General features: G+C 59.6%; 1 protein-coding gene across 12 annotated transcripts in view; it reads left to right on the forward strand.

The window, feature by feature from the left end:
• Nucleotides 1-27,756, forward strand: part of RBFOX3 (RNA binding fox-1 homolog 3) — a 441,600-nt gene that overhangs the window by 392,026 nt on the left and 21,818 nt on the right. For all 12 annotated transcript variants that reach the window (XM_027518175.1, XM_027518182.1, XM_027518177.1 and 9 more), the window contains one exon: nt 26,127-26,381. In XM_027518175.1, coding sequence (XP_027373976.1) covers nt 26,160-26,381 — 222 coding nt within the window. In that variant the 5' untranslated portion in view covers nt 26,127-26,159. The remainder of the gene's footprint in view (nt 1-26,126; nt 26,382-27,756) is intronic.

The following is a 27,756-nucleotide window of genomic DNA, read 5'->3' on the forward strand; positions in this document are numbered from 1 at the left end:
TCTGTTTCATGTTGACAATCATTAGCATGAGAGAGAGGCTGGATCGAAGGGGCTTGTCAGAACTCAGGACGAGCTGCCACCTTGTCGTGGGTGGTGCGGCCAGACGCCTGGACAAGGGGGCACAGAGCCTGGCTAGGACATGTGCGTGGAGCAGGAGGCAGGAGCCCCTGGGGAGCTTAGAGCCAGAGGTACAGAGGGCTGGCTGGTGGTCTGCCTTCCTGGGTCTTGCCAGCCTTCTTCCCTCCTGGTTGGGGAGCACAGTGACCCCCCAGGACACTCATATTGGTGGGTCTTACTGCCTCTTACAACGGCAGCTTCCAGAGCTTTGGGTCCAGATCCCAGCTCTGCCGTTGCCAAGTACACCTCATCTTCCCCTTCTGTAAAATGGGCTGCACTAGCTGGTATGAGTCTGAGAAGAGCTGTGAATTCGCTTAAAGCATCCGAAGAAGGGGCTACTGGACGTGTCCTTCCTCCCCTGGAACGCCACGCACCGTCCTGCCCCTGTGGCCCATGAAGCACTTCCTCGTGTCCACCGGACCCACAGCCGCCACCAACCGCCACCTCGCTTCCCATGACCGCAGCTCCTGCTGACGTGGGCCTTCCTGTCTCCAAGGATGGAAGCGTGGCCAGGGCCTTGGTTCAGCTCAGATGGGTGCCGGCGCCACTGTCCACAATCACCGCCGGGTGCCAGGCCCGTGGTGGCCACACTCACATGCCGGCTTTTATTTTGTCATTTTCTTTGGAGGATCTGAAACAAAGGATCTGACCTCTGGGTGTGTTCAGGAGCCAGGATTTTGACTGCTTTGCTCCCACCAGAGGAGGCAGGCACACAGCTGCTGGCACCCGGCCCAACAGTCGACAGACGGCTACCAACTCTGCCCGGGGCAGTTGCCCACCTGCCCCTTTCCAGAGGGCGGGAGTGAGCCTAAAGAGGGGGCCACACAGTTGCCAAGGGAATGCTTCCATCAGGCCATCCTGCCTGACCAGCAGGCCGCAAACCCCTAAACGCAAACTCTCCTGGGCCCAGGTAGGGACCAGGACTGCCCCCTCGGATCCCAGGGAGCTGGGAACCTTCCCCAGGAGGGGCGGGACATGGGGACGAGCTGTCCCTGACCCTGTTCCCATGCTGAGGTGCCCCGGTGTGCCACAAGTAGCTGGTGGGGTGAGAACGGGCACCCCGTGTGCAGGCCAGTCTGAATAGCTGGGACTGCTGCCCCTCGTGCCCAGGGGAGTGAGCCTGAGACTCACAATGGACATGCTGTGGGGAGGGTGGGGAAAGCCCTCCTCTGCCCCCTCAGCCCCACTCTTGGGTTGGAAGCACACCCTTCTGTCCCACAGACCCCTGGGAACCAAAGGGCTCCACCTGGAAGCAGGCAGCCACGTAAGGTCTTGTCGGGAGGTGGTTTTGGAGCCTGAACAGGTCAGAGAAAGGCAGAGTTGGGGCTAAGCCTGAGCCTAAAGCGGGTCGGGGCACAGACCCTGCATCCTGAGTTCACGCCGGGCCGTGCCATTGATACCTGGCTCACTGGTGTCCCCAGACGTGGTTTGATGTGGCTGTGAGATGGGGACTGACTCACTGGGTGCCTCACTGAAGGGGTTGTGAATTAAACACTGCTGTAGCCTGGAATCCCGGGCAGTGAGGCCAGTGCTGAGTGAACACAGCAGTTCTCGCTGCTGCTTGTGCCCCACCCCACCCCCCACCCCCGACCCAGGACCTTTGTCGATGCCTGAAGAGAGTTTAGATGCTGCTGGCTTCTGGTGGGTGGGGCCGGGGCACTGCCCTCAGCCTGCTGCAGTGCACAGAATGCCCGCCCCCCCAGAGAAAGCCCAGCCCCTCCTGTCATTAGTGATCTGAGCTAAGATGACAGGAGAGGGGCAGGGAGGTCTCCAGCCACCACCCCACGAAGGGCCAGTGCCCAGCAGGCCTCTGCAGGCCCCAAGAAAGCCAGGCTTCCCCCAGCGGGAGTGGGAAGCTGGGGGCTGGCTCCAGAGAGCTCCAGGGGGCCGGTGCCCATGAGGCCACCTCTGGCCATTGTCCAGGCCAGCACTTCTCAAACTCAGTTGCATATTTGAATCCCTGAGGCAGCTTTTAAAAACCCCTGTCCCTGGCTTTACCCCAGATCAATGACATCAGACCCTCTGGGGATGGGATACAGGCTCTGGTCCACAGATGGACAGCTGGGAGCTTGTTTGAAATGCAGAAGCTCAGGTCTGTCCTGTGCTTCTGAATCGAAATTTCAGCCAGAGCGCAGGAGAAGTGGTGAACCACTGGGGGCCCTGCCTGAGCTCAGTGAGCAGCAGACAGGATCTGGGCTCCCCATCTGTGCTCCAGGCTCCGGGGCAGTTTTCCTCGGCAATCTATGTTTCCTGACTCTCCTGGGACAGGCAGGCACCTCAGGGCCCCGGGCTATGGGTCAGTGATGAGGGCACCCAAGAATTCTTGTAGAGTCGTCAGGTCTCGTGCAGAACCACCAGAGAGGAAAAGTACATGAGGGCTCGTCTTGTTGCCCAGGAGTCCGGGAACAGCTCGGAGGTGGGCAGGCTGTGGCTCCTCTGCCCAGTTTATGGACCAGACTCGGAGGCTGGATGAGAGGTGGAGGAAAGAGAGGCCTGCGTCTGCTCCACTTGCCTGCCTGGTGCGTCTCCTCCTCCTCCTCTGGGTGGTTCCTGTCTAGGGAGTGCTCTCCGCTCCCCACAGCCAGTGCTGGGCCCTGCCACTTAGATCTGTTCTCTGCTGGGGGTGTCGTGGGCAGAACTAGTGTGGGGAACCTGCTGTCCTTCCCTGGGCATGGACCAAGCAGACCCCGCGTCGGGAAGGCTGCCTTGCGGTCCAGCCTCCTGTCATGGACTGTTTTTAAGTGGAGAGATTGGGCGGGGGTGTTGCTGGCAGGGGCTCTGGGTCTGTGCAGGTTGGTGGACAGTTAAACAGGGTGTCAGGAGAAGCTTGCCCTGCTGGTGTGCCTTGCAGTGAGCACAGGAGCCCGGGTTGGGGGTCCCCGTAGACCAAAAATGAAGAAAGGGTGTCTTTATAAAAGCGCTTTGTGCATGAGGGGCTCAGAGGGCCCCTGCCCTCCAACCAAAAGCATGCGCCCCCCTCGGGTGCAAAGCTGACCCTGGCTTCCAGGCCAGGGGGCTCTTCTGTTGGGGGGATGACTGCCCCCCATTTCCAGTCCCTGATGAGCCCCCACATGTGGGTTTGAGTTGGCTGATGGGCTAAGTGTGGGCCAGAACAGAAGTGTCCCTGGTGGGAAGGAACCTGGCTCTGGGAGCTGAGGCCCAACCTGAGTCTACAAAGCACTCCACGTGGTCCAGGGTGATGTGAGGCTGCGAGGAGGCCCCTGAGCTGTGGCTGAAAAGTGGAGGAAAGCATCAGAGGCAAAGAGGGTAGAAGGCGGCGGTCCCTGGGGGTGGTCAAGGAGACATCTGAGACCCAGTTTGTACCTCCACCCCCAGGACAACACAGTCTGGCATCCTGGTTCCCCGGGTGCTGCATCCATGGGCTGGGATGACCCCTGGGTGGCCTGCGCAGCAAGGAGCCCAGCGAGGGCAGAGAACAGGGTGAGCCTCTGGTGAGCTGACCCCGCAAAGGTCAGAATCGGTCTCCTCCCCCGGGTGTGGGGCTCTCCAAGACTTAGGCACAGGGACCCACATCCCCGGGAGTCAAGTCCATCTCAGACTCAGCTAGCTCCCCCAACAAAAGAAGGATAAAAAGATCCCATCCCCTGTATGTCAGCCGGTCCTCGGAGGCCCACGGGAGGTGGCAGGTGGAGGTGCAGAGGCACAGGCCTTGCCGGGTCTCCCCTGCCTGGAGCCCTTCACCTTGTCTTCTTGGCCAGGAACTGGGGTGTACGGGAGAGGGCGTGCAGGGTTGAGGAGGAGGCAACACTCCCTGGGACCCTTTTGGCCCCTGTCCTCGGACTTGCCCCTTGGTAACAACCCGGAGGCAGAACAGAACCCCACTTTGTGAACACCCTGCTCCTTCCCCAACCTTGTGAGAGCCCCAGGCTAGGTCAAGAAGTAGCAGCTCCTGGCCTGTTCAGAAGACCCCAGGCGCCCTCCTGACACCACCGGCCAGTCTGCACAGGGAAGGCGTGCTCTCCACCAGCCCCCACCCCTTCCCACCCGCACGAGCCTCAGAGGGGTGGTCTCGGCCGCCTTGCCCTCGGAAGCCCACAGGCCGAGTCAGGTTGCTGGCCCAGTAGGGGGCGAATCCGCTGGTCTGGTCAGTCCTACTGGGGTCATCAGGGCGTCCACAGAGGAGGGACAGCTCAGAATGGAAATTCCATTAGTGCTCAGCCATGGGCAACAGGGCCTGTTCAAAGAATACATTCAATTAAAAATTGATTTTTCAGTTTAATCTCAATCATAATGAACCACATTCAGACCCCTTCCACCTCCCAGGACAGCAAAGCTCTCACCCTCCTGGCCCAGCCTTGTAGGCTCCCTGGCCTCCTCCCCATCCTTTGGACGGAGATGATATAGTGAGGGGCCAGGGGCCAGGGGCGGGGGCCATCCTTCACTGAGTTTGGGAATAATTACAAATGAGGTGCACAGGGGGTTTTGTTAAATGAAAGTGTCACGGTGGTAAATCGTATTTTTATTTACTGCGAGGTTGTGTTTTCAGCGTGGCTCCAGTTAAAAGCTGCAATATTTAATTTCCCTTGATCCAGACAGTATTTCAAAAGCATCATAAAACGAAAACAGCTCCAACTTTTTCCCTCCCTCACTTCCCACAAACTCAGAGATACCAGGCAGGAACCCCACACTTGGGCCCACAGAGCCGACTCGCTTCTTGGGAGGACTTCCCTTTCTCACTCACTCTTCCTCTGAGATCAGGCAGGAGAGGCCAGGCAGGTTCTCCAAAGCTTCCCGGGCTATGTGGGCAGCGGAACTATTAGAAATATGCTCATTTTTGTCAGCATCGTTCAGTTCGAGGCCCTTAACTAGGCGTGGCTCTGTGTTATCCCCTTACCTTTGTGAACACCTCCATCTCATACATCTGCCCAGGTGGTCTCTGTCCTCACACCTGCCTTACAAATGAGAAAACAGAACTTTAGTGAAGCATGGGATTTGCCGAGGGACCCTCTGCTCAGCAAGACTGGAACTCAGGCCTGCTTGATCTGAGCGCATGCCTGCGGTTCTGGTGTGTTTGGACCTCAGAATGCCCAGCCCCACCCTGCTTGCCTCCCGGCTCTCACCTGCTGATTTGCTGTGCAACCTCAGGTCCCATACTCACCTTTCTGAGTCTCTGTAAAAAGGAAGACCCACCCCAGCTGCTTGTGATAGTACTGCAAGGAGACACACTCCAACCCTGCAGACAGATCCTTGGCCCAGCTCTCTGGTGGCCCCCTCTGCTCTCCAGATAACTCCCAGGGACAGACGGACCTTCCTCTGGCCATGAACACAGTGTCCTGTGCTTTAAACATTCCCTGGACTTGACTCCAACTTCCTGGTTTGGCGGGGGGGCGGGGTTTCACTGATTGCAGTTACACTAGGAAGGCATCCATTCACGCTTGTTTATTACAGAAAGGCCAGGGTGCCTTCTGACCCCTCTCTGTCCCACCCCCAGCCTGCAGTGGTCAGCACTCTGGGGGCTCCCTCTCGTCCTCTCTGGCCTGGCATCCTGTTTTCACTTGTGTTCACAGCTGCTCTGAGCATCGCCGCTGGACCCTGGGGTCCTTCCCCTGCACCCACCCCCAGTACAGAGCGTCATCCCCTGCGGGTCCTCAGGAACCGGTCACTTCATGTGGGCACTCAGCACTGCTTGTCCCAGCAGCAGCCAGCTGTCGCCCCCCACACCCCCACTCAGCATGGTGTCTGGCTCTGTTTCCCAAAGACCCTGACTTCTGGTAGACCTTGGACAAAAAAAAAGAATTCCAGGTCTAGGCTTGGGAAACTTCGTTATATATACATCGCTTTCCTGCAGAACTTCATGGGGACTTTTCTAGAACGTCCCAGAAGACTAAGAGTTCTACAGCACAGGCCTTGGGAAGTGCTATTCCAGGGAAAACAGCCTGGCTGCAGGTGGGCTGGGATCTGACCCCCCACCCTAGGTGCCTCTCTGAGCGAGGGGACCTTAGCCTGATCTCTTTGAGCCTCCATTTCCCCATCTGTCAAAGTGACGGCTCTAACACTGCCAGGGCCACCGTGCACTTGGCACCCAGTTACAGGACAGTGGCAGGCTGGGCGGTCGGTGCTCAGCACACATCAGGTCTCTTTCCGCATGGATGTCCAGGGACTCCGTGAAGCTGCCCCTGCCAGGGCTGGGCATTACTGAGGCTTCACCCTCTGGGGCCAGCTCTTGGGTGCTTTGTCGTGGACGAGTTGTATGACTCCAGGCAAGTCTCATCAGCTCTCCAAGCTTCAGTTTCCTCACCTGTAAAATGGAGACAAGGGCACATGCCTCTCAGGTGTGGGGAGGTGCCTATGCGCACTTGTGGTGAATGGATGTGTGGCCAGCTGGGTGAGCAGAGCCACCCTCGGGGGACAACCCAGATGGAGCGGTCTGGCAGCGGCGTGGAACTCGGGGAGGGTGGGCAGAGGAGCCAGGCAGAGCTGTGCTCAGAGCTGGCTCCATCACTCGCTGGTGGCAAGACCACGAGACCCATCCCCTGCTTCTCTAGGCCTGTCTCCCCATCAGTACTCTGGGGATAATGACACGCCTCATCCGACTCGGGTGACAGTTACTGGGCCGTCCCAGCGGGACGCAGGTAGTGTGGCTGTCCCTCCGTCTGGTGTCATCACTGCAGAGCGCTCTGTGGTGCCCGGGCCATCTCTCCCCGCTGACTCCTGGTGACAGAAGGCCCGGCTTCTGCCCTGAGGGAGGCTCTGCTTCTTTCCCCTGGGTGTCAGGGCCAAGCCCAGGTCCTAAAGAATTGTCCCACCCTGGCCCCCCGACAAGGAAATCAGGCCAGCCGCTCGTCCCCCTCCCTGGCTGCAGAGCATGGCCCCTGACTGCCCAGCCTCATGGGTACGGGGTCTGGTGTCCTCGTCAGCAGCAGAAGATAAATGTTTTTAATTCAGGGAGCTTTTCATGAGCCAATGAAAGGGAGTAAATCACCCTTCCAGGCCCCGGAGCCCAGAGCTGGCGCCCGGTCACATCAGGGTGGGCCGAGGGGCAGCCACACCGGGTCACTGGATGTCAGGGGGACCTGGGCATGCTGTGGCCTGGCAGCCGGACGCCAAGCTGGGTCACTAGGCAGCAGGAGGACCTGGGCATGCTGTGGCCTGGCAGCCGTTACACACAAGCTCTTCTATGGCGGGGCGGGCGGGCAGGGTCTGCCTGACTGCCCTGCTCTCCTGGCCTGGTCAGGCTCCGAGGGTCCCAGTGTGCGTGCACGAGAGAGGCCTGCATGTGGACTCAGCCTTGGCACACGCCCGGCCCTGTGCACCTCTGGGTGCCCAGGTGGTGAGACCCGGGTGTGTGCAGAGCACCTGTGTGCCTGGCTGTGACGGGGGCCACGGGAGTGCCGGGGCGTGGCCCCCGTGTGCTTGTGCAGGCACACATGTGCACATGGCTTCTGGAGAAGAAATGTTTAAAAATGGAGTTGTCAGCCCCGAGTTGACAGGCGCAATCAGGAAAGTGCAGCGTCGGCAGGAACGGCCGCGGCTCCCTCAATTACCCGGGAGGAAATGGCCCCGCTTTGTGCTGAGGAGGCAGAGTGTGACTGGAATAAAGCAAGTGGAGCAGACCCAAAAACTTCATTAATTAAAGAAACTCATTAATGAGGGACATTTAATCAGCTGAAGATTAGATCCACGCTTGCCTCTTCCAGGAGCCGGGCGCCGAGCGGAGACCGGAGCCGGCCTGCCTCCTCCGCCCGCCCGTGCGGCCAGGCCTGGCGCCAGGGCCCCAGCAGGGAGATGCGATGCCCCCGGGCCAGCTGCGCGCGGCCACGTGGAGGCCAGTTCGGGTGCCCGGACGGCATCAGGGTGCCGGGATCAAAGGTGCTTGGATTTTGGCCTCACCGGGGGACGTGCGGCAGCATCGGGAGACGTGTTTTGTGGTCACCCTGGGGAGGGTGGTGCTGCCCGCCGCTCGCCCATAGAGCTCAGGGATGCCAGACACCCTACGGTGCCCAGGGCAGCACCACGGGAGAACCTGCTGCCACACACGTCGGTGGTGCCAAGGCCATAAGACACCTGCTCCAGGCTGGGCGTGTGAATGCACTTGGGGGATGGGGTGAGTGCGTGGCATGTGAACCAAGCATGTGTGAGCACAGGCAATGTGTGCATGTGAGCTTCTGTGCCCGGGGAACGTGTATGTGAGTGTGGATGTGTGTCAGGATTCATTCCCATGGACGAGGGGGGAGAGGAGGCTGGGGCCCCGGCAGACCTGGAGGAGACCTGACAGGCGAGCTGAGACCTGTTGCTGGGTGTGCTTCACCCGGGACCTCCCAGCAACATCTCTGGGCCCCTGGGAGGATCCTGCTTTCTGATGTGTTTAGAGAATTGTCCACTTGCTGTTGAAGGCTGTGGGGAGAATGGCCCCTGCCCAGGACAGGCTGTCTGAGGGCATGCCCATCTGGTGGGCCATCACCCCAACACCTGTGATCTTGACTGCATGTTCGGGGACCCACCTGAGGGTGCCACCCTCAGACCATGGCCCTGCGGGTTCCACTGGGCTCCCAGGCACCTTTCCCACCTCCCGCAGCCCAGGGGTGCCGGGCCGGGCTGCCCTGGTGGACCGAGCCTGAGGCCTAGGTTCGGTCATGGTGGCACAGGTTGGATCCATCTCCTCAGTGCAAGTGAGGTCTGGCAGCCGGGGGGCTCACTTCCCACCCTGTCCTCCTTCCTCCCCAAGTCCCAGCCCCTCCCCCAGTACAGGGGTGCAGCGGGTGCCACCACTGTGCCAAGAACAGCCCCCAGCAGGGAGAGTCGGGGAGGGCCTTCCCAGGTGTGTGGACGGCGTGGGTGGGTGGCAGGGAGAGTCGGGGAGGGCCTTCCCAGGTGCGCGGACGGCGTGGGTGGGTGGCAGGGAGAGTCGGGGAGGGCCTTCCCAGGTGCGTGGACGGCGTGGGTGGGTGGCAGGGAGAGTCGGGGAGGGCCTTCCCAGGTGCGTGGACGGCGTGGGTGGGTGGCAGGGAGAGTCGGGGAGGGCCTTCCCAGGTGTGTGGACGGCGTGGGTGGGTGGCAGGGAGAGTCGGGGAGGGCCTTCCCAGGTGCGCGGACGGCGTGGGTGGGTGGCAGGGAGAGTCGGGGAGGGCCTTCCCAGGTGCGCGGACGGCGTGGGTGGGTGGCAGGGAGAGTCGGGGAGGGCCTTCCCAGGTGCGTGGACGGCGTGGGTGGCAGGGAGAGTCGGGGAGGGCCTTCCCAGGTGCGTGGACGGCGTGGGTGGGTGGCAGGGAGAGTCGGGGAGGGCCTTCCCAGGTGCGTGGACGGCGTGGGTGGGTGGCAGGGAGAGTCGGGGAGGGCCTTCCCAGGTGCGCGGACGGCGTGGGTGGGTGGCAGGGAGAGTCGGGGAGGGCCTTCCCAGGTGCGCGGACGGCGTGGGTGGGTGGCAGGGAGAGTCGGGGAGGGCCTTCCCAGGTGTGTGGACGGCGTGGGTGGGTGGGCAAGGCTGGGGCTGTCAGGTGTGAGCTGAGGACGGGGCTCTGGGCAGAGCAGATGTGGCAGGGTGACGGCAGCATCGCATCCGTGGGGCAGCAGGAGCCAGGAGAGGGACGCAGGAGCAGGGGCCAGCAGGTCGCGGGGACCAGGCTGCTCCTGGCCCTGGACATGTTCACATTTTCAGGAGGAAAATGTCTTGCTTGGAAAGGAGCAAAGCAGAGGAGCTGGGCAGTGCTGCAGGAGGGACCCAGGTTTGACATGGAGACATTCGCGTCGACCAGCTTGAAGGCTGAGAGAGTATGGAACCCTTGAGCCCACAGCTCTCAGCAGGTTTTCACCCTGTCCAGTCTGGAGGCAGGGTGTCTGCCTCCGTCATAGGGAGATGGTGGGGGCCCTGGATGCCAGGCCCACCCCATCCTGGGAAGTGACAAGCAGATGGCCCCATAGAGACCCTGTGAGGAAAGGATGGGGACGGGACTTCCCTGGTGGTGCAGTGGTTGAGAATCCACCTTCCAATACAGGGGACACGGGTTCGATTCCTGGTTGGGCAACTAAGCCCACGCGCTGCAACTGGAGAAGCCCTTGCACCATAACAAAGACCCTGCACAGCGAAAGTTTAAAAAGAGAGGAAGGAAAAATGGATGGGGACAAAGCAGCCGGGATCCCTTCCCCAGGGCCCCGTTGTACGGGGGAGCATCCTGGGTGAGGCCAGTAGGGAGGGTCCCAGGCCTTTGCCTAGACACTCCTGTAGGCAGCGCTACTCCTGTGCGAGGGGGCCTTCTGTGAGTCTGGGGGTCCAGGCTGCCCAGGTCCCTGTGTGAGCAGGGCACAGTCTCCACTTCCAGCACCAAGGTGATCCTGGGACGGACGTGGGGGCAGATCAGAGCAGGTTTCTTAGGAGAGGTGGTGGCCAGGGCTGCATAGACAAAGGGCAGCTCCTCGGGTGGCCCCGGCTCCTTCCCCAGGAGCTCATCTCCCAGGGCCGCCCCGCCCCCGCGCCTGCCCCTCCTCACTGGCCCAGCTCCTGGTGTGCTGCCTCCATCTCCCTGGCTGCCTGGGGAGCCTGTCACAGGGCTGTGGGCAGAGCAGGTGCTCAGAGGTACACACGGGCAAAGGAGCGTGCCGCCCCCCAGGGGCCTGGATTCTAGACCACATGACTCCACTAACATGCCCGTGACCTTGGGGAGTCAGTGCTCTTGGGATGTGCTAGAGTGTTCCCACCTTGGTGTTGGCAGGCTCAAACAGAGCCACACACATGTATTCTCAGCAGGGCCTCCAGAGCCCAGGCACCAGCGATAATCTCTGCCCCCCCTTCAAGCCCTGTCCTAGTCCCTCGTCCCCCAGACGCAGCAGTGAGCCCCCATCCTGCATAGTCCTCTGGCTTGTCTTCCAGACCCACCCTCTGTTCTGGCACCACGGGCATCCACCCATGGCCACTGCCCCATGATGAGCCTAAGCAGGTGTCCTCCCAGCCCAGGCCCGGGGGTGGGAGTGCCCCTCCCCAGGTCCTGGTTACCAGGACCCCAAGGTCTTGCAGTCCCTGGAAAGAACAGTCCCACCAGCAGAACCTGAGCACCAGCTGAGGCTGCCACTTGGCCCCCAGATGGGAACTTTCGGCTCCATAAGCATCAGCTCACGCCCCTGACCCCAGCCCGGATCCCAAGCCCACCAGGTTGGGCTCAAACTCAGGACATCTTCCCAGGGCTGTTGTGGCTTGTGATCAGGAGCAGCTGTTGCCTTGAGTCACACGTTCTGAGTCGGCAGGTCAGGAAGGCCCAAGAACCTGCATTGCTGACAGTGCCCGGGGCACACAGTGCTGCTGTCCAGACCCCAGCTGGAGGACCTTACTGTGTACAGACTCGGGGCTGAAGGGCTGCGGACACCCACCATGTGTGGCCACACGTGACCAGGCATGAACTCTGTCCCCATGACATCCCCTGTCCCGGAGACACTGTCCTGAACTCACAAACGTCCCCACGAAAGAAGGAGTGCCCAACCGACAAACAGATTCATTTCTCAACCTGAATCCCTTGAGGGGTGTTTGACTGTGGGACGCATTATGTAATCTTCATTGCCAGGAAATTTACCTTCCTAATGGCATTTTGCGAGTCTTCATTTGAGTCTGCCTTCCCAGGGCTCTCGGTAACTAGGAGAAGCACACCGTGGTATGTGTGTGGTAGGGGGCAGCGAGGGGTGGGCAGACATCGGGGACCTGAGGCTGGAGGGCACAGACACTGGGCTATACCCAAGGGTGGGTGCCGCCCCCATCGTCCACCGTTCCCACCCCTGCCTGCCCATGTCATGTCCTGGGCACTGTGCTTAATATCCTATTCCATTTGCTATGAGAAACCATGGGCCATTCATCATGCTAATATGTTTTAATGAATGAATACACAGGAAACATGTACGATGTGGCTGCATATGGAGGGGGCGGGGCTCATCCTGGGAGTGCAGAGGCTGATGCCCTGGACCCTCGGGGGAGAGTGGACCGCAGGCTGCTGTCTGTTTGTGGTTGGAATGAGTGGTTCTCTGTGGCACCCCTCCTCGTGGGGTCACTTTGACACTGTCCGGTAGCTTTGTCCTCAAGAGGGAACTTCCTCTCCATCCCACTGAGTAGCAGCCTGGTGTCCACTGGTCCTCTCTCGGATGTACACAAAGATGCCACATGTGCTCTCCCACTTACAAGTTCACAGTGGCATCTCAGCACCCCAGAGAAGGCTAGGGGAGGGACTGAGCAAAATGGAAATCACAAGGGATGGGAATAACCTGGAAGCCTTCCCAGAGGTGGTGTCTGAACACTTACAGGGCAGCGGGAGGGTTGGAGGAGGGAAGAGTCCTGGGTCACAGCAGAGACTGCACAAAGCCTGTCCATGAGCACAGCACTGGGGTGGTGTTTTTCACTTTGATATCTCTAGACATGGGAGATGCTCAGCAAACTTAGGAAGTGCTCAGCGAACAGTTATTTACTGAGCGAATGGAGCAGTGAAGGTAGGGGACAGAAGGAGTTGTGCGGGGGAACCTCTGTGGGTGCTGCTAAGAGTTGGCAAGTAACTGTGGTTGGCAGGCTGGGCCTGGGCCCTCCTTAGGGACCCTCCCCTCTTGCCGTCTCCCTCCTCATGAGGCTTCCCTGACAGTGTCCTTCGTCCTTGCCCTTGGTAGCCTACAGGTGTCTCAGTGCCTTGGCCCCCCAGCACCCAGGGCCCGGGCACAGGGCTCAGCTGCCCCATGCTTCCCGCTGGTCTAGCCCGGGGCTCCTGTGGGCGGGAGTACGAGACCACGGTGGGCTCCTCCTCCTCCCAGAGGCAGATGGGCTCCAAAGGTGAGAGCAGAGCCTTGGATTGACCATGCTGGGGTCTGAGCCCTACCTGTGTGGCCTCAAGCCAGCCCCGAGGAGCTTCACTGCGCTCCTCTGTGAGGTAGGGGAGGCAGGTGGTGGGCTTGTCCCCAGACACAGCACCCCCTGGGGCCAGCACACAGCCTCCCGGCCCTCCTGGCTCTCTCTTCCCACCTGGTTTGAAGAGGGTCCCTGGCCCAGCAGGGGGTTGCTTTCCCCAAGCCCCTCCCTCACCTTGAGGAGCTAAGAGTGTCTTCCCCATGCTCTTGATGTTTTTTTGTCAGGAAGCCTGTGAGCAGCAGTTGAAAGGTGCTGGGGGTTCTCCCACTGCTTGGGGGCAGCAAGGCAGCCACTGCCACCCTCCCAGTGCCCCTGGGGGAGGGGCCTCCAGGCTCGGCAGACAAGCCCATCAGGTGACGGGTGGCCCACCCCTGGGCAGAGAAGTCCCGCCCCCACCGCTCCCACGTCCCTGGACAGCCGCCGTTTCCGGTTAACCACAGCCCCATGTGTCCCCAGAGCTGCTGGTTCTTCATGGCACCTGCACACATGTGTGAACACGCACACACACAAGTGTGGATACACACGCACATGTATGGACATGCGCGCACACACAAGTGTGGCTACACACACGTGTGGACACGCACACACAAATGTGGATACACACACGTGTGGATATGCGCACACACAAGTGTGGATACATACGTGTAGGCACGTGCACACACAAGGGTTGGTACACATGTGGACACACGCATGAACACACGTGGACACAGGCACACAAGCGTGAATATACGTGGACACGCATGTGTGGATATACACACACGTGTGTGGACACACGGGCAAACACAATCATGGATACGTGGACACGCATGTGTGAACACGTGTGGATATACACGTGTGTGGACACGAGCACACAATCGTGTGTGCACACGTGTGCACACGTGTGGATATGCACACGTGTGTGGACACAGTCACATACAATCGTGGATACACACATGGACACACACGTGTGAACACACACGCACACACAAGCTGGATACACACACGTGTGGACACACACACAGTGAGTTACAGATTCAGGGCCGGGCAGCACCCTAGAGGATTTGTGAAATGGGGCGAGGACCCCTCCTCAATGAGGGGCAGTGACTGGCCGCAGCTCCCTGGACTCCCCAGCTGAGCCCTGGTTGTGTTCTGGTCCCACCCCCTTTTACAGAGACCCGGCCTCTGGGGTCCTTGCTTGGCCTAGCAGCCTCATGCTTGGCAGGGGCCCCCACCCCACACTTGCCTTCCTGGGCCCTTCAGCCAAACAACGGCAGCCGGCTCCTCACTGATTTCCCCCGGCAGGACAGAGTGCGGTGGAGGTGAAGCTGATGGGAGAGGGGGATTTATGGGGCCACGTTATTTACGATTTGTATGCAGTGAGCTTGGAGGGAATTACGGCTTAATCGTGCGAAAATCCGTCCCCTCCCCTGGGGCTCCTCGGCTGAGATCTGGGCCCGGCTTAATGCAGGAAGGGGCTGAGTCTGGGCTGAGAGACAGCGGTAGGCTCTGGCAGGTGGCGGGGCTCCGTTCTGGGGGGTGGGGGTGACAGCTCAGTCAGTAGATCAGGAAAGCGCCTGGGGTCCTTCGGGTGGAGGTTCTTACTCTTTCTTGTGCCTTGAACCCTCTTAGCATCCGTTGAGGCACACAGATCCCTTCTCAAAAAATGGTCTTGAATGCATAAAATACATTAGGATTATGAAAGCCATTTTATGGGAATACACTTACCCAAAGAGAGAAGACAGGTGAAGTCGTAATCTGTGGCTTTTTTACAAATGTGTGAAAGAAACATTTAGGGGTGGGGTCTGCTCACACCCTAGTTTTGGAGTTGGGGCGAGTGCAAGCGTAGCACGGTACGAAGGACCTACGGCTTCTGTTCGAGACGGGGTCTCGGGCAGTGCTCACGCCCTGGGTTTGCAGCCACTTTTGTGGGTGCTGACATTCCAGTTGGCGGACAGTAAGATGGAAAGGTAGGGTGTTTTCCTGTCCAGGCTCTCAGGTGCCCGGAGTTCTTCCTCCAATAGAAGAAAGTGGCAGAGAGCGCAGGCGGAGCACGACCAAGCTGCTTCCGGGCACAATGCCAAATCGGTGTGCGTTGATCTCGCGCTGCGGCAGCTCTGGGTCAGCTCTGTCGGCCTTCACGGTGCAGATGGGAAACCAGGCCGCCGGCAGGGAGACTCGAGCAAGAGTGTAGCTGGGCTTCCCCTGTGCAAAGCCTGGGCAGAAAGCAAGGTGCCCAAGGTGCCCCAGAGAGCCGTGTCAGGAGACTGGCCCCAGTGCTGCGGACTGAGTGGGAGCCCAGGCTCGGGCCCACATGTGCTCCACATGGAGAGCAGGGCTCCGCAATCAGGACACTGTTTGCCAGGGTGACCCGGCCCATCAACCACTCAGCCGCCGCCAAGGCAGGAGAGGCCTGAGACCCTTCTGGAAAATGAGGGTCTGTGGACCAGAGGAAAAGGAGACATAAGGTGGAGGAGACCTGGGATGCTGGAGGGAAGGGGTCGGGGTGGTGGGAATCCAGCCAGGCCTGCACCTCATTGCCACCAGGAATGGCCAAACACGGGCCTCAGCGTCAGATTATAAACTTGCCGAGTGGCTTGGAGTCTGGGGGCTCTGCCTGGATTTCCCCTGAAGTCCCTCTAGGTCTCAGGGGTAGGGGCAGACACACAGTGCACCCTGTAGTCCCTGGAGTATCCACTGAGCCAGACGCCCCATGGAAAAGGTGGGAGAGGAAGGGGAGAAAGCTGAAGGCTGGAGAGCCTACCACCCCGAGGGCCCTGAATGAACCAGTACAGGGTGTGACGGGCCTCCCAACAGCCCTAACTTAACAGAAGATACTGAACTGGCTGCGGGGAAGAGTGTACTGGATGAGGCAGGAAGGGCCACCACTCAGGCGGATTCTCAGCCCTGGCCTTGGAGCCGCCGCTTCCTCCTCCCCTCAAGCTCCCCCTGGTGTCTGCCGGGGGCCCCTGGTCTCCCCTCCACACCAGGGCAGCCCCATCCCAGCCCCCTTCAGAGCCCCCTTCACACCTACCGCCTGCATCACCACCCTTAACCCGACCTCCAGTCGCCTAGCTGAGGAAAGGTGAACTGGAGCCCAGCTGGGGCTGGTGCCCCCCTCTCCCCAGGGGCGTGCCGAGTCCTTCATCCGAGCCCTGAATTGTGTGCATCCCTTTCCGGCTCCTCGCTCAGGGACTCCAAGCTGGCAGCTTGAAATCAGTGGAGGGGGTAGCATTTACACCATGGAAATATGCAGCCGCCACAACGCAGGACTTTTTCCCCGCAACAGAACCCTTGTGTGACACTCACCAGCACACCGCTCTATCCCGCTCTGGTGGGGGGTAGTGGATCGCCAGGTCAGCCCATCCTCTGAATGCTGGAGAAGGGTGTCAGGCCAGGGGTGGGCACCTGCAAGCTCAGAAACCCTGGTTGGTTGCTGGGTTAGAAGGAATTCCGTGAGACTGGGTCAGCCTGCTCGACGGAGCCCTGGGGTCTTGGGGACGGTGGGTGGAGGGACCACCGTCTTCTGCTCCCACGGACAAGAGTCCACAGCTGTGGACAAGAGTCCAGCTACAAGAGTCCATAGCTGTCATGCTGTGTCCACTGGCTCCAGAGTCAGGTGGGTCTGGGTCTGCCACGTGCCGCTGTGTACTCTTTAGCAAGTGACTTCCTTCTCTATTTCTCTCCTCGGTGGAGAAGGTCAGTTCACAGGCTGTTCAACGATTCTATGAACTAATGCCTTTTTATTGCTTTATGCAGTGTTGGGCTCTCTAAGTGACCCATGGCTGTCACTCCTGCATTCATCAGTATTACTCAACACGTACTGAGCATCTGCTGTATGCCGGTGCTGTGTCAGGTGCTGGGGAACTCAGTGGTGAGCTCTTGCCCTCGGGAGTTCCCACTCAAGTTCCCTGGCACCGTGACTGCAGCCCTGCTCTGTCCTGAAGCATCTATACCAGCACCCTTGCTTGCCAAGACCATGCCCCAAAGTCTCTGGCTTGACGTATACCGGCCTGCAGGGATCCGCCCACCCTGCACGCCGCTGGGATGACATCTTAGCTCTTGGAAGGGAGGAGGCATGAGATTCCAAGAGGGAGAAATCCCTGCTGTGCCTTTGGGGTGGTGGGCTGGAAGGGGACAGGAGGGGTCTCACATGGAGGTGGGGGCTGGGTTTCCAGGACTCCCCCTCCATGAGCCAGGACTTTCCTCCGGTGCCTGGGCTGGGAGGGGCCTCTGTTTCCGTCTGGCAGGGCCACTCTCCCATGAAATTTGGGGGCAGGAGCCTGTGAGCCGTGGAGGTGGCCTGTTTCTGGACTGAGAAAGCAAATGAGTCTGAGGCAAGAGGAAAGTGAGGGAGTGTGGCCAGACCGTGTGCTGTCCTGGCGCTCCACCCCTGGCCACCCTCCCGCGGGTGACCTCTAGCCCAGACAGCCTCCGCTGAATCCTGGACCCGCTCTTCCTTTTGCTCTGGGTCTTGGCAGGTCCTGGAAACCTCGACTGTGTCTATTTATTTTCACACTGATGCTCCTGGGGGAACGAGTCCCCTCCCCTCCAGGAGTGGGGAGCCCCTTCCATGAGTCACGCAGGAGACACTCCGAGGCAACAGACTTGCCGAGCCCACGCCCGCCTCCACCCGGCCCCTGCTGTCAGTTGGTCCCCTAGGAAATTGGAATATCAGCCTGAACCAAACACCGTGGCGGAGTTAATTGTTTGTCCCCCAAAAGTCATGTCACGTGCTTCAGACTTAGCTGATGCTCACAGGCCCCCGGGGTGCGCGCTCCCAGAGGCAGGGCCCTGTGCTGGCTGGCGCGGCCCAGCACCCAGAATTTCAACCTAGTGGATGCTGGGTGCTTATTCAGCGAGCAGGTTCACACACACCATCGCTCCCACTCCGCTGGCGCAGACTCGAGAACACCAACCCTGCCTGCACTCGCCAGCTGGTCCTCCCCTGGGCCGATTCCTCCTCATCTGAGTGGCCAGAACATTCTCCACCTCGGAGGCCCCTCTCCGAGATCGCAGTGGTCCTGGGTCTCTGGGGGCAGGGCCAGGATCCACTCTCCTTGGAGAAAATCAGAGGACGCGTGCTATCCCTGCCTGGTGTGTCTTAAGTCACAGCAGGACGACTTGCCAGAATCAACCAAACTCACCCATACCTGTCAGCAAGAACATGGCAGGCCGTGATGCGTGGACCAGCACGCACAAGGGCTGGGGGTCTCTTGCCCCTTCCCTTGATACCATCGCGTGTCCCAGCTTCATCTTCGTTCCTCTTCAATAATCTCATCTTCTCTTTCTCCCCAAAACCTCACCTCCCTGTGACCAGCACATTAAGAAAACAGAATAGAGACATCACCTCCAAGAAGACAACCGAATGTGTTAGTCTAGTAACACCCCCTTTCTCTCCTGCTCCTCGTGTTCCCCCCCACCCCAGCCCTTTCCCCTCCGTGAGCCCCCACCCTCCCCACTGCTACCATCATGTGATCACGGGCAGTCCTCTGACTCCAGGAAACGCCATCTCTCTGCTCCCGAACCAGCCTACCCGGGGCAGCCAGGGACAGAGGGACCCTCCCTCTGAGCAGGTGGGTGTCGACCGAGACCCCCTCCCCAATCGGGAAAGGTGCAGTGGTCGTGGAGGCAAGCAGAACGCAGGCTGGATTCAGATTCGCATGGAACCACGGACCGACGTTTCCTCACCTGTAAAAGGGGGACAACCATCCCACATATTCCTGGAGCTGCGCCAAGGGACAGTCAAAGTGGGCACAGTGTTGTGGATTCTTCACACTCTCAGAGGGTCAGCAAGGGGCGGACGAGTCCCCGGACTGCAGTCGTGCGGGCACGGGGTGGAAGTTTCCAGAAGGCAGGTTTCAGCTCTGCCCGTGGAAGAGCATCCCAGCAGAGCTGCCCCGGGAGGGAAAGAGCCTCCACGCTGGCGAACATGCATTGCTGGGCTCGTTTGGACAGAGCCGGGCAGGTACCAGGAAGGGCACAGAGATGAGAGTCACTGTCTGGCGGGCACTGTCTGGTGTCACACGTGGTCATCTCCCATCTAAGGCTCAGGGATTGAAGGAGTCTCGGGTTTGCTCGGGGTGCAGACTCCTCAGCGTTCAGCGGTTTGGGGCACGGCCTCACACGTGCATGCCCTGGGATGGGGAGGGCAGGACCATCCTGCTCCCAGACTGGGAGGTCAGACCCCTGAGGTGCCCTGGCTCAGCCACCACTGGGGACGTGAACCCACATGTCCTGCCTGCCAGCAGTCAGTCCCTAAGTCAGCTGCCTCCTCTTCTGACACTGATGGGCACCGTGGATGCCTCGAGAATGACCCAGTGATGCTCACAGGGGGTCCTCTGCACGGGCCTCTTCTGGAAACCGACTGTCCCGTTTTCCTGGTCCTGTGAATTGTCCAACACTGCATGAAGGCTCAGGCTTGGCCCCTGTTCCTGGCTTAGGGAGGCAACATCTGTCCCCACTGTCCTGGGAACATGGGCAGTGCCCTGCGCACACAGGCACAGCATCAGTCCAGCCTGTGCACCTCCTGTGTCCCAGGTGCCAGGCAGCAGAGGCTCAACTGATGCCAGTGACCTGGGTAAAGATTGGTATTGGGGGGGCATGCCTGTGAAGGTGGGGGGGGGGGTCCCCTCTCCTCTCAGGACAGGTGAGCCATGTCCAGAGTGGGACAAGCAGATCACACACCTACCTGTCTGGTCCTTGAAGCTGGTGGTTCTGCCACGCTCCCCTCCTCCGCCCTGTCTGGAAGCCTCTTTGCCCAGAGGTGGTGGAAAGATGGCGTGGTGCCCAGCCTTTGCTGCCAGCCTGCCTTCTTTCTGCAGCCTGGCCTGCGGACCAGGCCCACCGCACCCTCCCTCCCAGGGTGAGGAGTCTGGGAGGCAATTAGCCTAATTGTCGAGGAGGGGCTGGGAGCAGAGATCCCCAAGGGGACTGTGCAGGGAGGAGCTCGGAGGGCCTCTGTCTGCAGCTGCTTCAGCTCTTCCCTGCCCCCAGCACCCTGCTCCCTGAACATCCTGCCCAGTGCATCCCACACAGAGGGGACCCTCCCCACAGATGACAGGAGCTCACTGGCCAAGGCCTGAGTGCGTGGATTTCCATTGGGCCGGTGATGTGGGCAGAGACACTTGGGGGAGTCTTAGCTCTAGATCTTAAAGATGAAGGGCCCTCCTGCCCAGACCCTGCCTCCAGGCAGATGAGTCCCTGTCCCCTTTCCACAGACTAAGAGGTTAGGCTGTGCCCAGGGTCACCTAGAAATGGAGGCATTGAGTCTGCACTCAGGGTCTGGTGCCAAAAGCTGGACTACCCAAGGTACAGGAGCAGAGAAAAGGCCATTAGCTGCAGGGCCTCCCCGAGAGGCTGGCTGGGCTCTCACTGGTCAAAGCCCCTCGCTGCCCGTTCCTGGGGCTGGACAAGCCCTTCCATCTCATACCACTGTGTCATCAGGTCCCAGCAGGGAGCGGGTGGCTCACTGGCTCTAGGATAATGTGAGTTTATTTACAAGGAGACTTTCCAGAGGTGTCTGGAGGAGAGCTGGACCATAAAGAAGGCTGAGCACTGAAGAACTGATGGTTTTGAACTGTGGTGTTGGAGAGGACTCTTGAGGGTCCCTTGAACTGCAAGGAGATCAAACCAGTCAATCCTAAAGGAAGTCAACCCTGAATATTCATTGGAAGGACTGAAGCTGAAGCTCCAATACTTTGGCCACCTGATACGAAGAGCCGACTCATTAGAAAAGACCATGATGCTGGGAAGGATTGAAGGCAGGAGGAGAAGGGGATGACAGAGGATGAGATGGTTGGATGGCATCACCGATTCACTGGACATGAGTTTGAGCAAACTCCAGGAGTTGGTGATGGACAGAGAGGCCTGGTGTGCTGCAGTCCATGGGGTCGCAAAGAGTCGCACACAGCTGAGCAGCTCAACAACAGCAAGAACTGGAGGATGGGCTGGAGGGACCACCAGGAACAGTGTAGGACCCCCGACTGACAGTGACGGCGCTGTTACCACCTCAGGCCTAAGGAAGAAGCAGCAGTAGAACCAAGAAGACTGCAGGGTCCTGGAGGGGCACTCACTTGAGTCTGGATCCCCTCTGGTCTGGGGAGAGACAGCCTCCCAGGGAGAGAGCAAGGGAATAAATACCCCAGACTCACCCCCAGACTCTGGAAAGCAGAGGACTGAGCCCTCGCCCCGCCTTCATGGCCAACCACACCCCCTCCCCTGACATCACCCCTCGCCTTGAATCGGTCTACTCTCTTATGTCGTGGCCCTCAGTTCCCCTTTGTCAGATGAGTGAACTTTGCTCTCTAGAACTTACTGCCTTCCAGCCACCATTGCTGTTGACTTAGAATGGTCAGTTCCTCTTGGGCCAGAAACCCCTCATGGCAATGAAGAGAGTGGTGAGTCAGAACCAAGAAAAGAGAGTGTGTCTGGCAAGAGATGAGGGGTCAGCACATTGCGTGCTGTCGAGGGTCAGGTCAGATGAGGACTGGGAGCTGACCCTTAGATGGTCCACATGGCAGAGGTGGGAACCTTGCCCAGGGTAGTTTCAGGGAATGGTGCCTTGGAGACTCTGCCGGGGGTGGGATGACGAGGGAACAGGAATAAAGGAGTTTAGGCTGCAGGTGTAGGCGACTCATTCAAGAGACTTTGCTCTGTAAGGAAGCAGTGCGTGGGGTTTGTAGCTGACAAAGCTGAGTGGTCAAGGAGGGTTTTCTTTCCCTATCATGGGAGCCAGTCAGCAAATTGCCAGAGCTGTGAGCATATGCTGGTGAGAAGGACTGGACACCTGTGTGCTTGGAAGTGACCAGTTAGAGATGGGAGCAGAAATGGGAGGGAAGGCCAGGGGTGGGACAAGAGGCAGGAAGGTGAACAAGTGAGCGTGGACATGGCCTTCCATTTCCACAGGAAATAAAAGCACAGTCATCGCCAAGAAGGAGAACATTGGAGCGTGGTGGGAGGGTTGGGGAGGAAGAGGGAAATGGTCATTGAGAGCGAATGGCAGATCCAGGCAGAGGACAGTGATCTAAGGAAATTGGGCTGATTTTGTATGTTTTCCCAGAGTGTGGGCCACGGAGTGGAATGGGCACAGCTGCTCTTAGCAATTTTCCAGGCAAGTGTAAAGACAAGAGAGAGAGACAGGTTTGTAGAGGGGGTGGGAATAAATGACTTGACCATGGTCTTTAAGCTTTTAACTCATCTGTCCATCTACTCAACCACTCCCCTTTCATCCATCCATTCTCCACTTTATATCCATCTTTCCATCCATCTTTTTATTTATTTTTTTAAATTTTATTTTATTTTTAAACTTTACAGTATTGTATTGGTTTTGCCAAACATCGAAATGAATCCGCCACAGGTATACACGTGTTCCCCATCCTGAACCCCTCTCCCTCCTCCCTCCCCATACCATCCCTCTGGGTCATCCCAGTGCACCAGCCCCAAGCATCCAGCATCATGCATCGAACCTGGACTGGCGACTCGTTTCATACATGATAGTATACATGTTTCAATGCCATTCTCCCAAATCTTCCCACCCTCTCCCTCTCCCACAGAGTCCCTAAGACTGTTCTATACATCAGTGTCTCTTTATCTCTCCATCTATCCACCCATCCACCCCTCTGTCTGTCAGTTCTTCCATTCATCCATCCACCCATCAATCCTTTCATCCATCCAACCATCCAGCCATCTTTTTATCCAGCCAGCCATCTTTCCATCTGTCTTTTCATTTATCCATCCACCCACCCATCCTTCCATTCATCCATCCAGTGTGCATTGAAACTTCCAAGTGCAGCAGAGTGCTGTGCTGAGTGCAGGGATGTGGGCATGGAGGGCAAGTGAGGGAATTCACGATCCCTGGGGAGCCACACTAGTTCACAAACTGCTCTGAAATCACCTGAAGCCATGAGACCTGGCCTGGCAGGGGGACTCTGCCCAGCTCACGCCACCAACCCCAGGCCCTTCGTTGTGGCCCCAACAGACCCGAGAAGAAGGAAGAAAACGAAAGTGACACACACTGTGCAAACCTCTGTGTGCAGGCCCCCGGACACCCTCTTAGGGCAGACCTGACCCTCTGCTGTTCCACCAGGTCTGCTCTTAGGGCTGTCAGCGTGGGCTGCACTTCAGAGTCTCGTGGGAAAGTTTGGTTGTGAAGTTCCGTTGCCCGGTGTGCGTCCCAGGTACGGGCTGTGCAGCCTAGGAAAAGGCCACTCGTGGAACCGTAGCCCCTATGTGTGGGCGTGAAGGAGATGCAGGGCAGGGGTGTCGAGAATTGCCCAGGGCCCCCCGACACGCTGGGGGTGACCACTGCAGATGGGAGATGTACTCAGAGCAGATGAGCAGTGACGTGGGGCCAGTGGGTGGATAAGAGGGGGGTCAGATCTCTCCATGTGCTCTCCAGGGTCTCGACTCTCACGGGGCTGTGGAACCTCACCTCCGCCTAGACCCCCCAGGAATGGCTACAGTTCTGGACGAGGAGCAGGGAGCCAGGTTTAGGAGCTGGCAGCCCATGCCATACAGGTCTCTGTACCTCAACTTTATTGGCTGGGAAATGGGGGCACATTGTCCACCTGGTAGGTTGGAGATTCGATGAGGTTACGTCTGCAGAGCAGACAGCACCATGCGCTCAGATGCGCTGACTTCATGATGTCACAATGTCGCTCGAGGTCCCCATCCCTCAGCTGCCTCCTGCCCACCCCTGACCCCTCCAGACCCTGGCCCTCAGGACCCCAAACACCCCTCCCGCCACCCCCACCGTGTCGCAGGTTCCCCTGACAGTCTGGGCCCCAGGCCCCAGCGCGGGAGCCCTGCAGAGGGAGAGATTGGCAGCTGTCCCTCGGGCACTGGGGAGGGTCGCAGCGGGGGTGGGGCTGGGGAGGAAGCAGACAGGAGAGCAGCCCCCCTTTCCTAGAGCCTCGGAGGAGGTGGGGAAGAGGGGGCGCTGGCAAGATGTAAGTTAGTGAAGGTTCTAATCAAATATTTATCAGTTAATTGATCTCCGGAGGCTGCGGACAGCGCCTTCCCCCTCACCCGGGCCTTTCCACACTCCTGCCTGGCTCTCGGCTTCCCTCCTCTCCTCGCCCCCGCCTCCTCCCTGCCTCTACTCCGCCATCCTGGAGCCTGGGTGCTCCTCCACCCCTGGGAGCCTCCCGCCTCGCGGGCCCCTCCTCCCTCCTGGTGAACCCACCCCGGGTCCCGCTGGGCCGGAGCCAGAGGACGCGACCAGCGTGTTGGCCGACTGGGTGACGGGGCTTCTCAGCCGCTTGGGAGCAGTGAGGCAGGACCCTCATGAGTGTGTGCGTAGGCCTGTATCCGTCCACTTGTCAGGGGCCTGGCGAGAGAGGGGAAGGATCTGGGGGCTTCCCCAAGGAGGAGCGGGACGAGACCTCTTTTTTCATGTCGGGTCGCCCAGAAGTGAGGGCCATCAGCACCGAGGCGGAGGCTGGCACTGGGACGGTTGGTTGCACGGTGGAGCTGGGCCCTGGGCTGATGTGGGGGCCTGCGGTCGCTGGCTAGAAGGGAGGTGGCCAGCCAAGCAGACTGTGGCAGTGGGGCAGGGCTCTGGCCTGAAGGCAGAACACCGCGTCTTCCGTCCAGTCTCCGTTGGCCTCGTGTGGCCAGTCCCCTTGGGCCACCTCCCCCACTCACGGTCGACTCAACATCTGAGGAGTTGGACTAACTCTCCCACCGGACGGCAGACCCCACCGGAGCAGGGACTACCCATCCTGCTCCCCACCAGAACCACAAGCCCAGCACCCCAGCTTCCCAACACACAGTTTGGGGTGAATAAATAGTCACCAATTGAAGGAACAGCGTGAGCAAGTCAGCGTGCCTGCTAAAAGAAGCACCTGTCTCGGGGTGGGGAGACTCTAAAACTGAGGTCAGACACACAGAGGTTGATGGGGGTGGGCACGGGAGCACACAAGGTCCCCTGTCCGCAGGGCACTGGGAAAGCAGTCAACCATCCCCGCGTGTGCAATGGTCCTTCCACATTGTGGGGGCTCCTCCTGCGAGAGGTGACCCTGTCCTTCCAGGTGGTGAGGCCCCTTCTCCCCCAGAGGCACCCTCAGAAGGCCAGGGGTGCCTCCCCTGCTCATAGTGGCTGCTGAGAGCCTGCCCCCTAGTGTGTGTCCACAGGGAGGGTTGGCCAGAACACTAGTCCCCTCCCCTGAACCCACAAGGGACCCCAGTCCCTTCTCTGAGGCTGAGAGATTTTTCTACCAGGGCTTTTCTTTGTACCCAATACCAGTGGTTCTCACAGCCCCCAGATTTGGGGAGGAGGTCTGGAGTGAGCCGAGAATCTGCATTGCTGACCAGACCCCAGATGATGCCAATGCTGCAGATCCCAGCACCCCATTTGGAGAACCACTGTCCTGGGGCGCTTCCAGGCCTCGCCAAGGGCTTCTCAGAGCCCCAGGTTGGCTGGGGCCAGCATCGAGGGAATACATTTCCCCCTGGGGCAGCAGACCTTTGAGGGTGGGAAGGATCACTGGGACATCTTGGAGATCCTCGAGACGGAGGCCAGAACCCTCTGTGCCCTACGGACAGCACCTCACCCTGTGGCCACCATGAAGCTGAGTTGTATGAGGCTCCATGTCTTCACGATCAACTCCAGTCCTCCCCTCTGCAGGCTGTGAATCGTGTCCTCACACCTGCTTTACTAGTGAGAAAACCGAGGCTTAAAAGCCTTTCTCAGGCCAGAGAGTGGGGGTGTGGCCATCCAGGGCCAAAGGCAGGATCCTGCTGCTTCTGGAAGGTTCTGCGTCTTGACTGGCCCCATGTCAGTCTCCTGGTGAGGAAGGTTTCACAGGCCATCACCGCTGGGGGGCCCTGCATAGAGGGTACACGGGGCCACCCTGAGCTATTTCTTACAGCTGTGTCTGTCTACAGTTATCTGGAAATGTTTAATTATTTTTAAAATTTGGTGGATTAAAAATAAACCTTTAGTGTGCTCGGACCTGACAAATTCACACAAGTGGCCTCAAACTCAGGGGTGTCTCGCCGCAGACCTGGGCTCCCCTGAATGCCCCTGGAAGCCCAGCTGTGAGCTGGATGCCCCGTGCTGGGGGAGCGCCCCATCCCATGCGGCCTGGACAATGCTGCTCAAAGTCTAGTTCAGGACCACAGGGCCTCCTGGAGAGGGGCCGGTGAAAGGAGGCAGAGTCCCGGCCAGACCGCAGTCTAACCAGCCTTGCTCTCTCCTCCGCAGGGCAATCAGGACGCCACGGCTCCGCCTGAAGCGATGGCCCAGCCCTACCCCCCAGCCCAGTACCCCCCTCCGCCACAGAACGGCATCCCCGCCGAGTACGCCCCACCCCCACCGCACCCCACGCCGGACTACTCGGGCCAGACCCCGGTTCCCCCAGAGCATGGCATGACCCTGTACACACCAGCACAGACCCACCCGGAGCAGCCAAGCAGTGACACCAGCACACAGCCCATCACAGGGGCCCAGACGGTGCCGGTAAGGGCCCCCCCAGCCTCGGAACTCCAGGGGGAGGGGCCTCGGGGCCTGCGTATGGAGAGGCAGCCCATAGCAGGGGTGTCTCTGCCCCCAGGAAGGCTCTCTCAGCCTTCCGGCTCTCCACCATCTGACACCCAAGAATCTTTCCGGTGGGCAGATGCCACGCAGGGGCCCCCCTCTGCCTCCCCGAGCCATAACTTCAGGCCAGCTCTCACCTCATCTGGGAGAAGGAGCGTGACCTCAACCATCAGTGACCTGTTAATGAGAAACGAGGGAAACAGCCAGGTCGGGGGCCTGGGCTCACCCGGAGTCCCGGGGGACCCAGCAGTGGTGGGGGGGGCGGGGGACAGGGGAGGGGGGTTGGCTGGCAGCAGTGAGCAGAGGCCCAGAGCCCCTCAGAGCTGTCTCGGGTTGCAGGCCCTCCTATCATTTCTAATCACTTGTAATCTATCTGCTTGGCTGCCCTCCAATCAGATAACTTCAATTATGTGGTTGTGATGCAGTTCCAAGGATAAAGTGCTGAGCCTGGCACTTCTTGGAGATTTCCTGATAGCCAAGGATCACGTCCAGGAGTGGCTGCTGCCCCTGGCCCGCCTGGGGTGGGCACCCTGTGGAGGGAGCCCCTCCAAAGACTGGGCTGCTGCGTCCCCGCCCCCAGCCTCCTCTGTTGCATCCTCTGTGGACCCGCCCTGCCGAGCTCCAGGGCTCTGGGTTCATCGAGCTGGCCCTACTGGCCTGGTGCCAGTGCTGACTGGTGGGGGCCGGGCAGGAGGCCAACATGCCCTGCACCGCTTGCCTGATGGGTGCCCCCCTCCTTGTGCCACCTCAGCCCCTTAACCCAGCCTGGCTCCTGCGGTGTACCCCTAGATGTGGATATCACCTTCCCTCACTGTGTGGGCAGCATCATCCAAACTCTGGGGATAGCGCCCACCCACGCTGCCCGCCACGGGCTGGACCAAACTCTCCTGCCCGCTTGGAGCACTGCCAGACCTGAGTCTGCGCCAAAACCATCAGTCTTCTCGATTCTCCCAGCATCCCTGGTACAGGGTATCCACCACAGATGCCCCCCAGGGTTCCACGGATGAGAAGGGCAATGTCCATGGGTCTCAGAACAGGGAGCCAAACCATACTTCCCTGGCCGCTGCCGCTTCTCATGCCTCAATCTGTGACCTGCATGTGCTCAGAAAAGAGAGGTGAGTGAGGGAGCCAGAGGGGTCCCTGTGAGCAGGTCACCGCTGGCTGGCTGGTCTCTTTCTGATGGACAACAGCAGATGGGGTGAATCTGGGGAAACCTCTCATGACCTCCTTGGGAACAAATGCTGACCGCCCCCCCCCCCCGCCCCCCGGAGAAGCAAACCCAGGAGACAAGATGACC

The sequence above is a fragment of the Bos indicus x Bos taurus genome, chromosome 19 (genome assembly GCF_003369695.1).
Source record: "Bos indicus x Bos taurus breed Angus x Brahman F1 hybrid chromosome 19, Bos_hybrid_MaternalHap_v2.0, whole genome shotgun sequence".
Taxonomy (NCBI): Eukaryota; Metazoa; Chordata; class Mammalia; order Artiodactyla; family Bovidae; genus Bos; species Bos indicus x Bos taurus.